Source organism: Mus caroli, unplaced genomic scaffold (assembly GCF_978045245.1).
Source record: "Mus caroli unplaced genomic scaffold, Mus_caroli_1 scaffold_11, whole genome shotgun sequence".
Taxonomy (NCBI): domain Eukaryota; kingdom Metazoa; phylum Chordata; class Mammalia; order Rodentia; family Muridae; genus Mus; species Mus caroli.
In genome coordinates, this window is record NW_028227266.1 from 87,417,476 (window position 1) to 87,436,589 (window position 19,114).

The 19,114-nt window shown below is 43.2% G+C and overlaps 1 protein-coding gene across 5 annotated transcripts in view; it reads right to left on the reverse strand.

Annotated features, from left to right (window-relative positions):
- Positions 1–19,114, reverse strand: part of LOC147002090 (5-formyltetrahydrofolate cyclo-ligase-like) — a 92,250-nt gene that overhangs the window by 52,271 nt on the left and 20,865 nt on the right. For 3 of the 5 annotated variants that reach the window (XM_085827841.1, XM_085827843.1, XM_085827842.1), the window contains exon 3: positions 3,043–5,432. The exons of the other annotated variants lie outside the window; for them this stretch is intronic. In XM_085827841.1, coding sequence (XP_085683967.1) covers positions 5,200–5,432 — 233 coding nt within the window. In that variant the 3' untranslated portion in view covers positions 3,043–5,199. Of the gene's footprint in view, positions 1–3,042; positions 5,433–19,114 lie in introns of those variants that run through there. 5 annotated transcript variants of the gene reach the window in all.

Consider the following 19,114-nt stretch of genomic DNA (forward strand, 5'->3'; position numbering starts at 1 on the left):
AGAGAGAGAGAGAGAGAGAGAGAATCGGTATTTCTCAAAATACCTTAAAAGTTTCCAATCCCTGCTGGAGTGGTGTCTTTGATGTGACTCAGAGAGTGGCATTCATTCAATGAAGAACTAACATTTACATGGGAGAAATGCCCAAGTAAGGCAGGCTTCACTGATGTGCATTTTATAAAATCACATTTTAAAACAAGTAAAATATTCACAACTCTTTGTGATATCTTGAAAACTTTCTGACTTTTATAGACTATTGTGGTAACTGGCCAATTGCTACCTAAGCAAATGTTTTCAATATATTAAGAGATGCAATTTGAATCTTTCAGGTAAATGGCCATGTGTCATCAAAGACAGAGATGAAACCTACTTTCCGAAGAGGTGTTGTGACTGAAGGTGTGGTTCCTAGATAGAATCCTGGCCTGGCATGCATGGGGCCTTGAGCTTGATCCATGACAGGTAGAAGAAGGAAAGGAGAGGAGGGAAGGGAGAAGAGGAGTGAGGTAAAGAAGTAAGGAAGAGAAAGGAAGAGAAGGAGGGAAGAAGGAAGGGAGGAGCAACAGGGTGTACTGAAAATGCCTTTTTGCCATGACTTTATATTGTGTAATTGAATTCTAAAACCCATGTGACGCACATACACTTTCATATTTACACAAGTACAATGGAAGCATGTTTTTTCTAACTTAGTTTAATACTTTTTAAATATTTTCAGTAATCTGTGATCTTAGTTATTAACAATGTGGATGGTTCACATTTAATTCCAGCAGGTAGAAGCATGTGGTTCTGTGAAAGTTCAAGGCCAGCCTGCTCTACACAGTGAGTTCTAGGCCAGCCTGGGCTCCATAGTGAGACCCTGCCAAAAAGGAGAAGGAAGAGGCAGAGAAGATGGAGAAGGAAGAGGAGGAGGAGATAGAGGAGGAAGAGGAGGAGAAGTAGTCATAGGTGTCCTGTGATATACAACATGGGCAAGCCTTGCCAGAAAAGGCTTGGATCCAAAAATACATTTGATTTTGAATCAACTTTCAGTCCTTGTACATTCAAAACACTTTAAACTTTGCTAATTTGTGTGTGTGTGTGTGTGTGTGTGCGTTTGTATGTATGTGTTGTGATCCCTAAACTCAGTTAACCAACTCCTATAGTTTAAAAAGCTTGTTGTGGTGAACATCTGCATAGATAGGAAGACCATAAGAAATGAGTGGCCATCTGGTCTGTTATGGAGAGTTTCTACACAGTAGAATGTAGTGTCTTAAAAATTCAAAGCCAGAGAGATGGTTTAACAATTTAGCAGCCTGTCATGCTCTTCCAGAGGAGCCAAGTTCAATGTGGCTCACAACTTCAAAACCACATATAAAGCCAACTCCAGGGGATGTGATGCCCTCTTTTGGGGTCTGGGTCTGCAGGCATATGTGCTCATGCATGCACACATCACACACACATATATGGTAAACAACACAGGCATGCACATACACACACATATGGTAAACACACACACATATGTATGGTACACCCCCCAGCCCCGCGACCTCATCAGAGAAGTTGATGCAGTAGATGATGATTAATACAGTCAGTCACAACTACTCAAAATAGGGAGAATGAATGCCAATGGGTTGCTCAGCAAATTTTTATATCTCACCTCCTCCCAAGGCCCAGACACCACTGCAAAAGAGAAGAAAGATGTAAGAGCCAGACGCCGGAGGGGCCCAGAGCAAACAGTGCCTTCTGGATGACAGGACAGCTGCACTCATGTACTCAAAGCAGCTGTGGGCAACTTCACCAGATGAAGCCAGTCAGCATTCTAGCATGGAGAAGTGACTGGTGAGCCTCTACCCATCCTTGCGGAGCTATGGGCAGTTGGGGGCTCATGTGGGAAGGAGAGTCAGTTTTCTTTCTGACATAGTAATTTAACTTCAACATGCCTCCTTTCCCTTTCCCCTCTGTACCCTCCCAATGGACACGGGGCAGCATTGAAGCAGGTCCATTCCCTCATCAGGAATTATTATTTTCTGGTGGGGTCTGTACTGGGTCTTGAAATGATTGTGAGCTTCTCAGAGAATGTACTTTCAAGAGCTATAGGCTGGAGGAAGACTTAAACATATACTTATTATTAAATACAATGTAAGCAACTGGAACTCAGAAGTCTCTACAAGAAACACATACATGCCCTCATCCCCCACTCTACCCCCATATACATACAAATTTTTAAAATCTGGGGCCAGGAACTGTTTCTGCATGAAGCTACCCATGTCTCAGTATATTTAGCCAGTTCTTTAGGCAGGGGAACACTGAGATTAAATGTGAGTTATTCTTAACCACTGACTACAACTTCATATGGTTCTAGTTCAATTAAGCACAGTTCTATAAAATATGTATCATGTACCTCTTTGTGGTTCTCATGGTTTCCAGCACTGGTTCCTCTCTGGTTAGTGGGTTCGGCTAGTATTTAATTACTAGTTCTCCTCTATATAGGTGGCTCCTTCTGAGACTCTCTTCATTCTGAAAGTGTAAACTTGTTACTTTTGCATTGCTGTGACAGAATATCTGCCAAAAACAAAAGAAGAGAGGAATGTCTTGGTTGGGCTCACAGTTTCAGAGGGTTCCAGCTCATGAAGGCAAGGAAGACATGCTATAGAGGTGTCACTCACAGCAGGAGGGGGCTTCATCACAGCAGATTAGGAAGCAGAAAGTCAGAAAGGAACCAGGGCAGATCTACCTCCAATGGCCTACTTCTGCCAGCTAGGCTCTGCCGCCATAGGCAAACAATGCCATCCCTGGGGGAAACTATTCAGAACATGAACCTGTGGGAGCACTGCAGATTCAAATCCTAATCCATGATGTCCTACCCTGTGCTGCTCACTCCCCGGGTCATAGATGTCCTAACCTACACACCTAATCTACCTACAGTGTCATTGTACCCTGTATCACCGGGGAGGGTGTGTAGACCTTCCAATACCTTCGCAGGAATTCCTCGGTGCAAGCTTGGTCACACAGAAATGGCTGTCTTTTTAGGGGTGTGTGTCAGGTGATATGCTCATTATTACCAAAATATTTGATAAGAAACAACTTAAGGAAGTATTTATTTTGGCAATATACAATCCATCAGAGCATCCAGAGGCACCCACCGTCGGGAAGCAGAGAGCAATGATCATTAGTACACAACTCATTTTTCCCTTCTCATTTGGTCCAGGATCCCACCCCATGAGACAGAGTTACCACATACTGGGTACGTCTTCACTGTTTGATTAAACCTTTCAGGAAGCACCCTCATAAACACACCCAGGGACATGTTTCTGTGGAAGTTCTGAATCCTGTCAGGTTTACAAGATTAACCACTACAGGGAGAGATCACATGGGTTTTGATTGTTCTGAATCTTGAGTGCCCAGCAATTTCTGGCAAGTCATTTGTCTATTCTAACTACACATGGCTCTTACATGCTCTCTTTCAATACAAGAATAACATAGGTTGAGAAAGCAAAGCTTTCTCGACCGTCAAGAGCCCTGTAATGTTAGGATTTAACTATTTCACGCCAACAGTCATGCCAGTTATAGTAACATTTACCTCATCCCTGCCGCTGAAGTAACTCTGAATAAGATTAACTAGTGTACTAATGGCATCATAGCTTGTAGTAATTCAATTTCTTTTTCATTTCTCTTTGCATATTCTAAATTGTACAGATCAACTCTTAGCCTTAATTGACATTTTAAAAATATATATATTTTTACCTTTGTGCACAAAATATCACTGTATATTATTATGTAAAAAAGTACATCTGTGTTTAAAGTGAAATAATTGTACATATATTCTCTTTACACTTTAAAAAATGTTATCAAACACTCTCTATCAGTCATCTACCGAAGACAAGAAGCTCTTTCGAACTTATAGCCTTGTGAAGGGACAAACATGGACATTAGTAACTGCTCCATAGGACAATGTGATAAATAGGCAATGGCCACAGAAAGAGAAGAAAGAGGATCTAGAGTTGGCAGGAGGGGAGACAAGGAAGACCTCCTGGAGAAAAAAAGCTAGGGCAGAGCCCTGAAGATACCCAGCAGTTCCCAGGACAAAAGAAGCCAGCAGTGAGATGCAGGAAAACAGGCTTGCACTGGGCAGAAGGCCTGCGGTGCTTGCAGCACATACAGAAAGACATACAGGGGAGAGGGAAGAGATGATAGAGGAAGGGGGGGCTTACAAGGGATTTCTCCCACATTGGAAGGCATCTACTTGTTAAAATGTCTCCGAAAGACTTCTATGCGGATTGTCCACACTAGATTTATGCCTTATCAGATCATCCCTGAAATAAATTGGAGGCAAAAGACACTAAGCACAAAACCTGCCTACTTGAGCTGAGAAATGCTGAGAGTTGAAGAAATTAGGAGCAGGAAGACAGGAAGGAGAGAGAAGATGTAGACTGCATCCCAGAGGCAATGCCAGCAGGAGCTAGTGACAGGCTACAGGTTGAAGCAAGCAAGCAGTCATGTCAAGGAAGACCCCTGAGTGTCCTGTGATAACCAAATCTTTCCCCTCAACAAAAGTACCTCTCCCTGGCTGTGAGGCCATCTGGCAATGTCCGGTCCATGGCAGCTTCCATTTCCAAATGGAGCCCACGAATTCATAGTAAAACTTCCTTATATAAGTCCTCAGGGCCAGAGACCAATCAACTGGATCAAAGTATATAAACCACAAAAGATTCCCATCCATTCACCACATGAAGCTACAAAATGTCACGCACAAAACTTCAAGGTGAGTAAATGAAGCCATGATTAGGTGGTATAATAATATTCTTGGGGAATATTTTATCCATACCAAGTACTGCCAAACCAATTAATAACAGCTGAGTCTCCATATGCCAGAGCAATCAGGCCTATGACTGCATATTAAGACACAGTGCCCCCATTCACACCCAATTTCTGTTTCTCGAATACTCATAAATATTTCATTTAAACTAGAAGACAGAAAGGTCAACTTACCATCTTGACACCAGAAAGCTAAGCTGAAAACCTTGCGGTTTCCACCTCCATTTGCATTAATATTCTAATAATTTCTATTGATTTCTAAAGAGGATTTTATATCATTTTATTTTTACACTTAAAATCACAATCCATATTCACTTTAATGTGCTGTTTTGATTCATTTTGACAAGAGAAAAATAGACATATGTTCATTACACCGGTACAGAGCAGTGAGTGTAGCCGTCGTGGTGTAACTTAGGATGCTGGGGAATCTTCATAAAGGACTTCATCTACCTTCATGTCATGCTCATCCATGGGGATCTGGGGACAGATCTGCTCTTTAAAAGCCAAGGCCATGGTGTAGGGCTTCACTTCCTGATGCTGTACACAGCGCTTCAGGTAGGTGTCATAGTACCCCTTACCCCGCCCCAGCCGGTTGCCATCTTTGTCAAACCCGAGGCCAGGAAGGAAGATGAGGTCAAGTCCACCTGTGGAAAACAGAAATGTACTTGGAGCATCAATGGTTACTTCATGACTGCTTCAGGATAGCATGTTATTTCTATTAACATCAATCATTTTCCCATTTTTAAAAAGAGTACATAATCCTTGTGAAATCATGAAAGAAAAAAAAAACAAGTTAGACAAAGGAAATAATTCTTCAGCAATGATGTTAGTCCTGCATCCATCCTTCTGCAGTCCTTTGGTGTGCCTCTATAGAAATGGCAGGTTCCTAGCCTTGTCCACATCAGTGAGAGGACTCTCTGTGGGCAGACCTCAAACCTTCCTTTAACTCTAGCATGTAGCTGATTCTCCACACCTGTCTGGTTTGGGAGCCAGTACCCTGGGATCATGACAGATGGAGGGATGTGAGAAGGCCAGGGAAGACAGAAAGGATGGAGCTATTCCACAGCTGTTAAGAGTATCATGCAGTCCACAAGGCCCACTCCTCTTCCATTCCCTCCCACTGACAGGCTAGGGTAGGCTCAGACTTAAAGCTTAGGTGTGGGGTGAGCACACTGACAGCACTGCTAGCATGGCAGACCACGGCTGGAAGCCAAAGACTCTCAGCTCAGGATGCTAGAAGTAGGATGTTCTGATAGAATAGTGCTGGCATCAAGCAGCTGATGACTTCCTATGAGGTGAACCCCATTTCCTGTTCCTGCCATGTACATGTCCGCCTTGCCTGCTGACATCCCACACTGAAGAGTTCAAGTGCAGTCAAAACCAACCCGCTAAGCCTGCCTGACTATTCCAAGGCCTGCTTGCTTAAAAAAAAATTAAGAAGGTGATGTCATTGATCTATCCTTTCTATCCCTGTCCCATTAATTTATCTCTATAGGATTGGACAGTGTCCTGTGCATTGGACCTTGCTGCCAAGGGTCTTCTTAACCTTTCCAGAGCAACTAACTTAAAGTTCCTGTCTTCTAAACTGTAACACACATATGTACTATGATTTCTGCCTCTCCACATGTGAATAGGTGTTTTGTAAAATCTTCAGAGAGGACACAGAGTCCTTGCCTTCAGGAGATGACAGCTCATTTAAAATAACATGTAACATGAGGCTAAGATGACATCTCTATCATTTGTCCCAAAGCTACAGAAGCAAAGGCTCTAGAGACTCTAGTAGAGAATAAGCAAATTTATCTGGGTGAGAAGTCCTGGTCATGGGGTATTTTGACTTGACATGGGATTTTTAAGAATGTGTCAAGAGTCAAGTTACATCCTGGAAGCCAAAAGAAGGATAGCAGGATGGTGTACAGGGAGGGGGCAAGTGGCAGTCTCATAGGGGGCAGAACGACCGGGGCAAGGAATAAGAGATGACAGGTGTGCACTTTTCTCCAACAGTAGAAGAACAAATGCCAGGACAATAGTACATGGAGTTCTCAAAAAATTAAAAGTAGAACTACCATAAGATCTAGAAACCTTACTCCTAGGTGTTTATCCAAAAACACTGAAATCAGGATCTCAGCAGATCTTTACACTTCCATCTTTATGTTGAAGTGTACCCAATAGCCCAAAGGTAGAACAGCCGAAATGTCCACCAGAGTAACAACTGATCAAAACAAACAAATAACCAAAACCATGCACATGCATGTGGTAATATATTAATCTGCCACAAAATTGAAGACAATTTTGTAATAGTGGACATGGATGAACCAAGAAAACACTGTGCTAGATAGAAAAAAAAATCATATAAACACACACTGTATAACTTCACTTATATTAGGTATCTAGAAGAGTAAAACTTTTATAAACAGGAAGTAGAATGCCATTTGTCAGGGACCAGGCGAAGATACTATTTGATAAGCAAAGCATCTCATCCAAGCAAGATGGACAAGTTCCAGCGGTCTGTTAGGACCCTGTGTTTATGGCCAAAATAAGTATACTCTAGACCTAAAATTTTAAGAGGTAACATCTCATATGGGTTACTAGTTAACATAATAAAAAACAAACTATACAAGCAAAGCAACAAAAAGGTATGGCAATAGCCGGGATATTCACCAGCGCCAACTCATATAGAAAAAAGGCAGAATTCTGGAGCCATCACATTCCTGCTGGTGGAGGAAGAGACCAGAGGAGAAAAACAGTCAAGGAAAGCCATTCTCAGTCCTCAGGTTGGGATCAAGTTTGCTGCTGCTCCTACTCCTCCCTGGGCTTGTTCTGCTTCTCCCTAGAGTCTGTCTTACAGAGCTGAGTATATATGTCTCTGTCGACTTGGCTGGACAGCAATTTTCCTTGCAGGCCATAATTTTTTCCAAGCCATCCTTCATGCTTAGATTTTAATAGACTGCTACAGCACAAAGACCCTGAAAGATGAGTACATTATCTTCAGACAGATCAATCCTGGCATGGCACCTCCGACTTCAATAAGTTTAAGGTAAATATATTTGGATTAAAGAAGTGACATTATGAGTAAGTCTATCCTCGCATGGACACTAGTTAAACGTGAAACTCTGTAGCTATTAAGCAGAGGTGAGAATGGCCTTTGGACCATTGAGTAACTCAGGGACCTGAAACTGCCCTGCAGAGGTCCTGGCATTCTACCTGGAACTCTGGCCTTTGAGTCCCTGCCCATAGAACTGCTACTGCTAAAGGAAGGAAGGAAGGAAGGAAGAAAGGAAGGAAGGAAGAAGGGAAGGAAGGAAGGAAGGAAGGAAGGAAAGAAGGAAGGAAGGAAACAAGCAAAAGAAAAGAAAAAAATCCAAAAAGTGCATTTAGTAAGTATATCACCTTTAATGATAACATCCAAGATGTCTTTACTTGTCTATGCAAAACCTACCCTAGTCTTCAGGTCATTACCCTCCACATCATTTCATTTCCCTTGTATTCCTGTGACATCAGTTATATCAATGAATCCATGTCTCACAAACCCACTTGTGACTGTCTGCCTGGGTATCTGTGTTACAATCCCAAGGCCACCTCATCTGATATAGCAATGGTCATATAACGAGCCTTACTTAAGCTGCCATGCAGTTCTTTTGTCAAATCACTATGCAGTTAGCAACTCTTGCCTTTGAGTCCAATAAGCAATGGGAATCCTTCCTTCCTTTCTTTTAGGATTCCTTATTGCTCAGCTCTCTCGAAAATGGAAGGATGAGAGTGAAGGACCTAATGACAACCTGTGGCTCCTGACCATATCCATGTAGTTATCTGCTTTAATCACTACAGGAGACACCTGACACTGAACTACAGAGCAGGGTCAAGAAGAGCAGAGTTCAGGAGCCAACATTGGAGCAGTGTCCACCAATGCCCAGCACTCTCCTCTCCCCTAGGAATAAAAGGGGTGAGAAAATTGCTACATCTATAGGCAGGCAGGAGGAAGGTGCAGCCTGCTCTTCACACAGGAAAAGCAATTCAGAGAGCTCAAAGGATTCTTTAGAGTCACTCAGTTCAAAGAGGGAGGTCAAGATTCAAGATCTAAGGGGTCTCCACTGCTAATGGGTTCAAGTGTGTCTGTGCAAAGGGATAGGAGAAACAGCCACAGGACAACTATGTTAGGGCCATGACGAATGCGAAAACACAGCTCTCTCCTCAAAGGGAATAAGGGATAAATTACTCCAAAGCCAAGTATCAGTGATCCTGAGCCAGGAATTTGGAGTCAAGCTATGCCAAACGCCATGTTCAGGGGTATGGAGGTAAGAGTTTTGTGGAGAATTTATTAATTACAGAACAAAAGAAGGTCATAAATCAAGGCATTTTCCAAATACATGGTGGGAGCATCAGATCGGCCAGTGACAGAAAAACTGGGGAATTAGGAATAGGCTTCAGGTGGTATCTGGTGGCACTCGTAGCCTTTGGGTTGGTGCAAGCTAGTAGTTTGTTAATACATTGTTACAAAAGGATTTCACTGGGCAATTATAATTTAGTTATAAATCTGCAGCATACCAACTCCCCGCAATCCCATAAACTCTAAGCTTTGTAGAATTCCTGATACAAGTGAGGCTCTTTGTAGAAGAACTTCACTCAGTCCCCACATTTTACTGAGAGATGGGCTGTGCAGGCTTCTAGACAGGCTACCAGGTTGAAATCTTAGCACTATCACATATCAACTATGAAACGTCAATCAAAACCACCTTCACCTAAAAACAAACACATTATGATGGAAAGTGTCCCTAACGTAGTAACATGAAATGTCAACTTAACGGCTGTATGCCTACTCTTGAAGTCATACAAGTGACTGCAGAGACTCAGACATGTCCATCAACCATGCTTTCAGGACACAAAGAGTTGGAAATCCCAAACAAGACACAGTGCCAGTACCTCATGACAGCTCTTGTGATGAACTCAGAAATCAATACTTTGAACTCATACTGGCTGTTGTTGAGCAGACTGACATAGGATGCTTGCTCCTCAAAGGGAAAACAATGAAACACACATGAGATAATAAACAAAACCAATTAAGGGTTGCAATAAGACACAGTCCACTTCTGATTTCAGGTATAAATGGTTTTGAAAAAAATTTTTCTGGTCTAGCAAGATGGTTTAGGTGCTTGCCATCAAGCCACATGGTAGAAAGGGAGAACTGACTCTCCCCAAAATTGTCCTCTGACTCCATACAACACACACACACAAATGTAATAAAAATTAAGAAAAAAGGAAACCCATAAACCCAGGAAGAACTAATCAACTAAATCACCTAATGAAAGCAGGTAATTAAAAATATTTACATCTCAAAGGCATTTTCTCTCTGTCTCAACATGTACCAGCCTTTGGAAATCTTAGTGTAGAATCATATACATCTGAAGACAGGATGGCCCCTGACTGCTCACTTTGACATTGTTAACTTAATATTCTTGCTTTGACACAGGCACCAAAGCTTGTATCAAAATACAGAATCAACATTCATCACCAGGGCACTAGGCCAACCATACAACACCAGGTAAAATGTACTCCTGGGTATAAGAGGACATTCTGCTAATGTCATGTGGATCACAGCATGAGACAGTCTATCTATGCCTTCCATGAAAGCCTAAGTACATTATGAATGCAAGGCTTTATTTAATCCCATGAACATTGTGTTTAAACGAAGGAAGTAGTTACAGTCATGGACTGGGATCCAGAGGGAACCCACTGAGATTTTCAGGGTTTTGTATCCCTGAAGAAATAATTAGATCAGGGCCATATATGCATAGTGGTAGAAATGGAGACCATGACTTAAGGCCAGCGAGCACCTGTCTTCACCCACTTTTGTGCATTTGTCTGTTATATGTCCCTTACAAGGGAAGAATTTCTGTGTTTCTGCCAAATCACTTCTCTCATGTAAACCCTGATGTCTCTCTGTGCCCTAACCTTCTTCTACAGTCAATGGAGACAAGGATTTAGATTCTTCTGGGCAGAACTGAAACACAGAAGAAACTTGACGTGCATATGGTATAAGTGCTGAGTGTTTCTGCACAACAGCTTCTACCCTAGCATAGCAGCCTAAAAATTTCCAAGGCCAAAAGTCAAACTAAGATGGCCTGTGAAAACAGTCCCCTTCTCTCTGTAATGCCTGTGCCTTCCTGTGAGTCTGCCCCAGGAAGGATACATAGAAAAGTAACAGCCTCTGAGATGAAGAACTGGGGAAAAGAAGGGCCTGTGTGAAAAGGGGACCATACACCTTCACATCACTCCTTGTGAATTTTTATCACATGGTACACAGAGCCAGAAATGTGAAATTCTCTTAAATATCAACCTTCTGTGTGAAGGCAAGAGCCTAGAAGACTAGCAACCAGTCAAGTGCCCTGGCCTCCATACAGATCACTGTGTGTAGACCCCACAACAACCAAGGGTTGTTAGAAACTTCTAAGTAACTGAAGCTCTCCTTGAAACCCAGCTTCTTCTTAAGATGGGACAAATACCAGCTTTACAGAGTGACTAAGTAAATACATAAGGAAAGAATGTCAAAACTTAATAATGTGTTCAAATAAATGAAGGCTTCTCTTATACTTATGGATATGAAAAAAATGCCTATTCTTTGTTGGCTCTTGATTTTTTTTTCTTAAAAGAATTAGACTTTTGCACAAACCCAGCCAAGAGCAAACCTAGCTCTCTACCACCACCTGCTGTCCCCTAGAAATGTAGACAGGAGCCATCTACAAGAAATGCTCCAGCCAGGAGCAGAGCATGAGCCATGCAGGCTCTCTGAAATGGTGGCTCTAGAAAGATGTGATGGGAAAGCATTGTGGCTACAAAGCACCTTTCCTTATACAGAGGATCCTCTGAGAAGTGTCTATAAGAAAATCAGGACCAATGGCACTGATACTTGATGCTCACTGTTAAGTTATACTGCCCACTTCATAGACACATCCTTACATCACTTGCCCACACACCCCACAAGACACATTATCATCTGCTTTCTCCAAATGGGAAATTCAAGATTCAAAGACAGAATGTAAATTGACAAAGTCATATAGCCAGTGATGTGGAGACTCCAGCGCTGGGAAGGATGAGAGCCTCTTGCTGGAGGATAAGGCAGACAAAGAATATATACTAAATCTTGCCATGGAAGCAAGCTCAGTCACATGGAATGCAGAATCTATACTAGTCAGGCTTGGGTCACAGTGTGAGCAGATGGCACACAAACTGAGAAAAGAAACTCAATGAAGGGGCCAGTAAAAGGACTGGCAACTTGTAAGTAGTAACTGGTAGGGAACACTGGCCATCTTAGGGTGTGGGAGTAGGGAGAGTATGTCTATGGTGCCAGGAGGATGGCAGCTGGAAGGGCTGCTGGGCAGGAGTGGGGGCACTGCACTAAAGTACAAAGGTTAACCCTCCAGCTCACCCTTCAGTCTGTAATGTGTCACCCTTTATAAGCTTGTAGCAATTGTTAAGTGAAAAAGACTGAGTCCAGTAGACGCTAATAAACACATCCAGCAATGTTTGAACATGGTATTAGTAGTTAGTTCTGGGCATGGAGATGGGTTGTTTTTAGTTTTTACTTTATGTCTCATCTTTATGATCAAAAAATACTGAGTTTTTGTTAGTTTTATCTGGACAAAAATGACTGTCCCAATGGTGTGATGGAATAGAGATGACTTTAGTCCATAGCCATGTTAGCAAAATAAGAACAAAAATATAATGAAAGCAGGTTTACGGTAATGGTAACAGCTATTCCCCTCCTTTCCTCATAGAAGGAGTAGAAGGAAGACTACAGGATTCTCATCTGGGATTCTGGCCATTACTCCTTCCCACAAATTGGCTGTGAGTGCTCTTAGGAGATGCTGCAGTATATAACAAGAGAGGAGGTTAACTGAAAGTGGAACTCGGTGACAGAGTCTGCACACCATCATCTGTGGTGGGGTAGGACTGCGCAGTGATGCAGCTGTTGCGTTTGGGGGCTACCCACTCTTCTGAAAGTAACCCCTTACCCACGTTCCTATAAACAAACTCATGGGTTTACCATGTTGGTCGAGGGTGGATTTGTTGTTAGGGCTACATCTGGGTTAAGTTATTGCTGTTTCACACCTTCCCAAGGAAAGCTAACACAAAACAGAGCACAGCTATTTCCTTTTAGTAAATGTCTCTGTATATGTATGTATGTATGTATAGTGTGCATGCATGTAATATATGTGTGTGTATGTATGTATGTATGTATAGTTTGCATGCATGTAATATATGTGTGTGTATGAATGCTTTAAAATTCTAGTCTTCAGGAGACAAACTTCAAAGCATGTTATTTTCTTAAGCACTTAAAAATCTAATTATATCTTGGCTAACACATTATCTGAAAATATGATATAGATATTAAGATAACAAGTAACAATAATCCAACATTATTTGATTAGACAGCATGACCATCTCTGCTATGCCTCTGAACAGCAATTGTAACTATATATGAAAGATACAAGGTGGTTGCCAAGAGCCAAAATGGGAAGAGGTGAACCAATTCTATGTGAGTGTGGGGCAAAAACAGTGTACAGCTATTTTCTTTTAGTAAATGCATATACGTATGTATGTATGTATGTATGTATGTATGTATGTATGTGCATGCATTTTGTGAGCCTATGGGTATGCCCGAGAAGGACATCTAATGTTCTCTCACTCTCTGCTTGATTCTTCTGAGGTAGAGTCAAGCACGAGGGATCCTCTGGTCTCCACATTCCCACAGCACTCCAATGGCATGCCTGGCTTTTTGCTTGGGTGCTGGGAGGTTATACTTGGGACCTGAGGCTTGGGAAGTGTAAGGAGCCGCCTTCACATTCGCCATTACAAGATGGCGCTGATGGCACTGACACCCGTGTTCTAAGTAGTAAACAAGCAAGCTGCGCATGTGCTGGGGTAGCTTTCCACGCCATGTGCTCTGCCTTTCCCGTGACGACAACTCTGGCTGATGGGCTGCAGCCAATCAGGGAGTGACACGTCCGAGGCGGAGGACAGTCCTCCATAAAAGGGAGGGGGCTCCGCCATCTCTCTCTGGCTCTCTCTCTGGCTCCTTTCTCCACTGGCTCCTGATGGGGTAAGCAATAAAGTTTGTACTGCAGAAGATTCCGGTTGCCCTGAGCGTGTTCTTACCAGGGGAACAAAAGCGCGGGCAATAAATGGTGCCTGAACCCGCGAGCTACTGCATCACGGTTAATGAAGTGTTCCCGGAAACAGACTGTTGAGAAGGATCCAGTGTGGATTCAGAACTCATCAGCTGGGGAACTGTGGTTAATGAAGTGTTCCCACAAAACAGACTGTTGAGAAGGATCCGGCATGGGTTCAGAACTCTTCAGCTGGGGAACGGAGCGGAACCAGAACTGTGGGGACGGGACGCGTGTTACAGCTTTACAAGGTATGTCTAGTCTTGAACTTTCTCTAGTGTTAAAAGCCCTTTTATTTCTTTTCACATGTCAACAAATGGTTAAGGCAGGGTGGAGAATTCTGGACAAAATTCAAGACAGTCTATCAGAAGTAAAGCGGGGAGAGAGAGCAGGAAAAAAGAGAAAGCATGGCGCGCCAAATAAGTATACAGGCCTTTCCACGGGTCTTGAACCCAAGGAAAAGTTAATGTCAGGGAAGAATACCTGGGGAGAGACTAGAAGGAAAGAGGAGAAAAAACAAAGGAAAAAAGAAAAGTTAATGTCAGGGAAAAATACCTGGGGAGAGATTAGAAGGAAAGAGGAGAAAAGAGATGAGTTTAAAGAGCCAGTTCTTAGTAGCTGTGAATCAGATAAAGAAATTAGCCCTTCTGAGAAAACAGACTTGGAGGAGGGAGCAGCTCATTATGAGAGAGAAATTCGAGCTTTTAAGTCAAGAAAAAAGCCAAAAGCGGCTGGCAAAGGCCAGTTTGCTGCTTGGCCTCAGGGCAGTTGGCTTCAAGGTCATAGTGCACCTCCGCCCTATGTGGAGCCCCCGCCCTGCGTAGTGCGTCAGCCCTGCGCAGAGAAGCAGTGCGCAGACTCGTTCATTCCAAGAGAGGCACAAAGGAAGATACAACAGGCATTTCCGGTCTTTGAAGGAGCCGAGGGTGGGCGTGTCCACGCTCCAGTAGAGTATATACAGATGAAAGAGCTTGCTGAATTGGTCCGTAAATATGGAGCCAATGCTAATTTTACTTTGGTGCAGTTAGACAGGCTTGCCGGCATGGCACTAACTCCTGCCGACTGGCAAATGATTGCAAAAGCCGCTCTCCCCAATATGGGCAAATATATGGAATGGAGAGCTCTATGGCAAGAGGCTGCACAAACGCAGGTCCGAGCAAACGCTGCTGCTTTGACTCCAGAGCAGAGAGATTGGACTTTTGACAGGTTCAAACCTTGGCAGCCACATCCAATGATTGGGCAGTTTTAGTTACCTCCTTTTCAGGACAAATAGATAACCATTATCCAAAACATCCAGTTTTACAGTTTGCCCAAAATCAATCTGTTGTGTGTCCACAAATAACAGTAAGAAACCCACTTAAAAATGGGGTTGTGGTATATACTGATGGATCAAAAACTGGCATAGGTGCCTATGTGGCTAATGGTAAAGTAGTATCCAAACAATATAATGAAAATTCACCTCAAGTGGTAAAATGTTTAGTGGTTTTAGAAGTTTTAAAAACCTTTTTAGAACCCCTTAATATTGTGTCAGATTCCTGTTATATGGTTAATGCTGTAAATCTTTTAGAAGTGGCTGGAGTGATTAAGCCTTCCAGTAAAGTTGCCAATATTTTTCAGCAGATACAATTAGTTTTGTTATCTAGAAGATTTCCTGTTTATATTACTCATGTTAGAGCCCATTCAGGCCTACCTGGCCCCATGGCTCTGGGGAATGATCTGGCAGATAAAGCCACTAAAGTGGTGGCTGCTGCCCTAATATCCCCGATAGAGGCTGCAAGAAATTTTCATAACAATTTTCATGTGACGGCTGAAACATTACGCCGCCGTTTCTCCTTGACGAGAAAAGAAGCCCGTGACATTGTTACTCAATGTCAAAGCTGCTGTGAGTTCTTGCCAGTTCCTCATGTGGGAATTAACCCACGCGGTATTCGACCTCTACAGGTCTGGCAAATGGATGTTACACATGTTTCTTCCTTTGGAAAACTTCAATATCTCCATGTGTCCATTGACACATGCTCTGGCATCATGTTTGCCTCTCCTTTAACCGGAGAAAAGGCCTCACATGTGATTCAACATTGCCTTGAGGCATGGAGTGCTTGGGGAAAACCCAAACTCCTTAAGACTGATAATGGACCAGCTTATACATCTCAAAAATTCCAACAGTTCTGCCGTCAGATGGACGTGACCCACCTGACTGGACTTCCATCTAATAAAACAGAAAGGGGGAGTCAAGGAGGCTCTACCCCGAGTACCAAGAGTGTCTGTGTCTACAGCACTTTTTACACTCAATTTTTTAAATCTTGATTCTCATGGCCATACCAAGGCTGAACGACATTGTTCAGAGCCAGATAGGCCCAAAGAGATGGTTAAATGGAAAGATGTTTTAAATAACAAATGGAAAGGCCCGGATCCTATTTTGATAAGATCCAGGGGAGCTGTTTGTGTTTTTCCACAGAATGAAGACAACCCATTTTGGATACCAGAAAGACTCACCCGAAAAATCCAGACTGACCAAGGGAATACTGATGTCCCTCGTCTTGGTGATGTCCAGTGCGATAACAAAGGGAGAGCAGCATTGGGAGATACAGAATTGGACGGCTAAATTTGAACAGACCCTTTGAAAATTGAGACTTGCCCCACGCACTTGGACCTGTCCCTGACCTAAGGACTATCTTTTCAACATTTTCCTTCTTTAAAGAATGGGTGGGGGTGGAATTATTTGGAGCTGTTCTTTGCTGTGGATTAGTGTTGCTTTTCTGATTGGTCTGTAAGCTTAAGGCCCAAACTAGGAGAAACATGGTGATTATTTCCCAGGTGCTTGCAGCACTAGAACATGGTGCTTCCCCTGATATATGGTTATCTATGCTTAAGCAATAGGTCGCTGGCCACTCAGCTCTTGCACCCCACGAGGCTAGTCTCATTGCACGGGATAGAGTGAGTGTGCTTCAGCAGCCCGAGAGAGTTGCACGGCTAAGCACTGCAGTAGAAGGGCTCTGTGGCATATATGAGCCTATTCTAGGGAGACATGTCATCTTTCAAGAAGGTTGAGTGTCCAAGTGTCCTTCCCCCAGGAAAAACAACACGGGACCAGACCAAGACCCCTTTGGGTGATGAGCCTGGGAGGAGGTTTTGTGTAAAGCCCCTATTTTACACACTGGGGATTTGACCTCTATCTCCACTCTCATTATTATGGGTGGCCTATTGCTCTTATATAAAAGAAAAGGGGGAGATGTAAGGAGCCGCCTTCACATTCGCCATTACAAGGCTGGCTCTCTCTCTGGCTCCTTTCTCCACTGGCTCCTGATGGGGTAAGCAATAAAGTTTGTACTGCAGAAGATTCCGGTTGCCCTGAGCGTGTTCTTACCAGGGGAACAAAAGCGCGGGCAATAGGGAAGCAAGCACTCTCTCCCACTGAGCCATCTCCCCAGCCATCTCCTCAGATTCTTCAACTACACCTGTTTGCAACCCACAGCCTCCCCACCAAATACGGCTATAAAGATTCACTGGAACCCAGCCACACTTTACTTTGGCCACTAAAATGGAACAGCCAGTCCCTGAACATGCATATCAGCCACTAAGGCCCATATCCTTACTACCTGCTCTTTCACAGTGAAGAGTGCCAGCCCTTGCCTTGGGCATCTCCCTTAGGGCTTAAGGACAGAGAAAAATCAATCCTTCAGTTCATCCTATCTTAGAAGATTTAAAAAGAATATTAAGGAAGGGGGAGTGTGATGGTTTGTATATCCTTGGACCAGGGAGTGGCACCATCTGAAGGTGTGGCCTTGTTGGAATAGGTGTGGCCTGGTTGGAATGGGTGTGTCACTGTGGTTGTGGGTATAAGATCCTCACCCTAGTTGCCTGGAAGTCAGTCTTCCCCTAGCAGCCTTTGGATGAAGACAGAACTCTCAGCTCCTCCTGCCTGCCTGGATACTGCCATGCTCCCACCTTGATGATAATGGACTGAACCTCGGAACTGTAAGCCAGCCCCAATTAAATGTTGTTTTTTATAAGACTTGCCTTAGTCATGGTGTCTGTTCACAGCAGTAAAACCCTAACTAAGACAGAAGTTGGTACTGAGAGTTGGGTATTGCTGTGATAAGCCTGGCCATGCTTTTATTTGAAAGAATGTGGATTTTTGGACTTTGGATTTGGAACTCAGTGGAATGCTTTAAATGGGGCTTAATGGATCATCCTAGTAGGAATATGGAAGACTTTGTTGCTGGGAGTAATTTGAACTGTGTTGACCTGGCCCAAGAGATTTCAAAGGAGAAGAATTTCAGTATGTGGCATAAAGACTATTTTTGTGGTAATTTGGTGAAGAATGTGGCTACTTTTTACCCTTGTCTGAAAAGTCTGCCTGAGGCTAAAGTGAAGAGACTTGGATTAATTGCATTAATTGCATTGACAAAGGAAGTTTCAAAAAGCCCAGCAGAGACTTTGTTCTCTGGTTAAGTCTCACAAAGAGAAGTTTGAACAAGCATAGCAACCTTAGAAAGGCAAAATACAAAATATATGGTTCCAGTATTAAAGGCATACCAGGAAGTGAAATGGAGCAAAATCCTGTGTTCTAGGAAATAACAGATTAAGGGAGTGGGATCTTGGGGCAAGACCCTACCCAGCTGAATTTAGAACCAGGCATGTGGTACACACCTTTAATCCCATGAGACAGGCATGCTGATCTCTGCATTCAAGGCCAATCTACAAGGAGTAAGAACCAGGATAGCCAAACTTAGGCAGTGAAGGATTTAGTAAACATAAAGCTAGTGATAATGTAATAGTACAAGGGGATCATGTTCTAGTTCCTGTAAGCAGCAGAACTCAGCAGCTTCAGCCATGTGGCTCTGGCTCTAGACTTAAGAATGAAAGGAACTACTGGGAAAATTGATGCTGGTTAGCTGGAGCTAAGGAATTAGCAGTGATTAAGAAGAGACCAGCATCACTGAGGTGAAATCTTCTGGAAATTGTTTTCTGGGAGCACAAAGAAGCTGTGTTCCAGAGATACCCAAGGTTGTACCTCATGCTGCAGCTGGACTTGGTAATATGTAAGAGTCACTCAGGTGGTACTGCTTGTGAAGGAATGAAGGGATCATGGAGAGAAGCTGAGGCTTAGCACTGTGAGAGGCCAGGGAAGGCCATTGGAAAAGGTGAAGCCTCAGCTGTAGTTG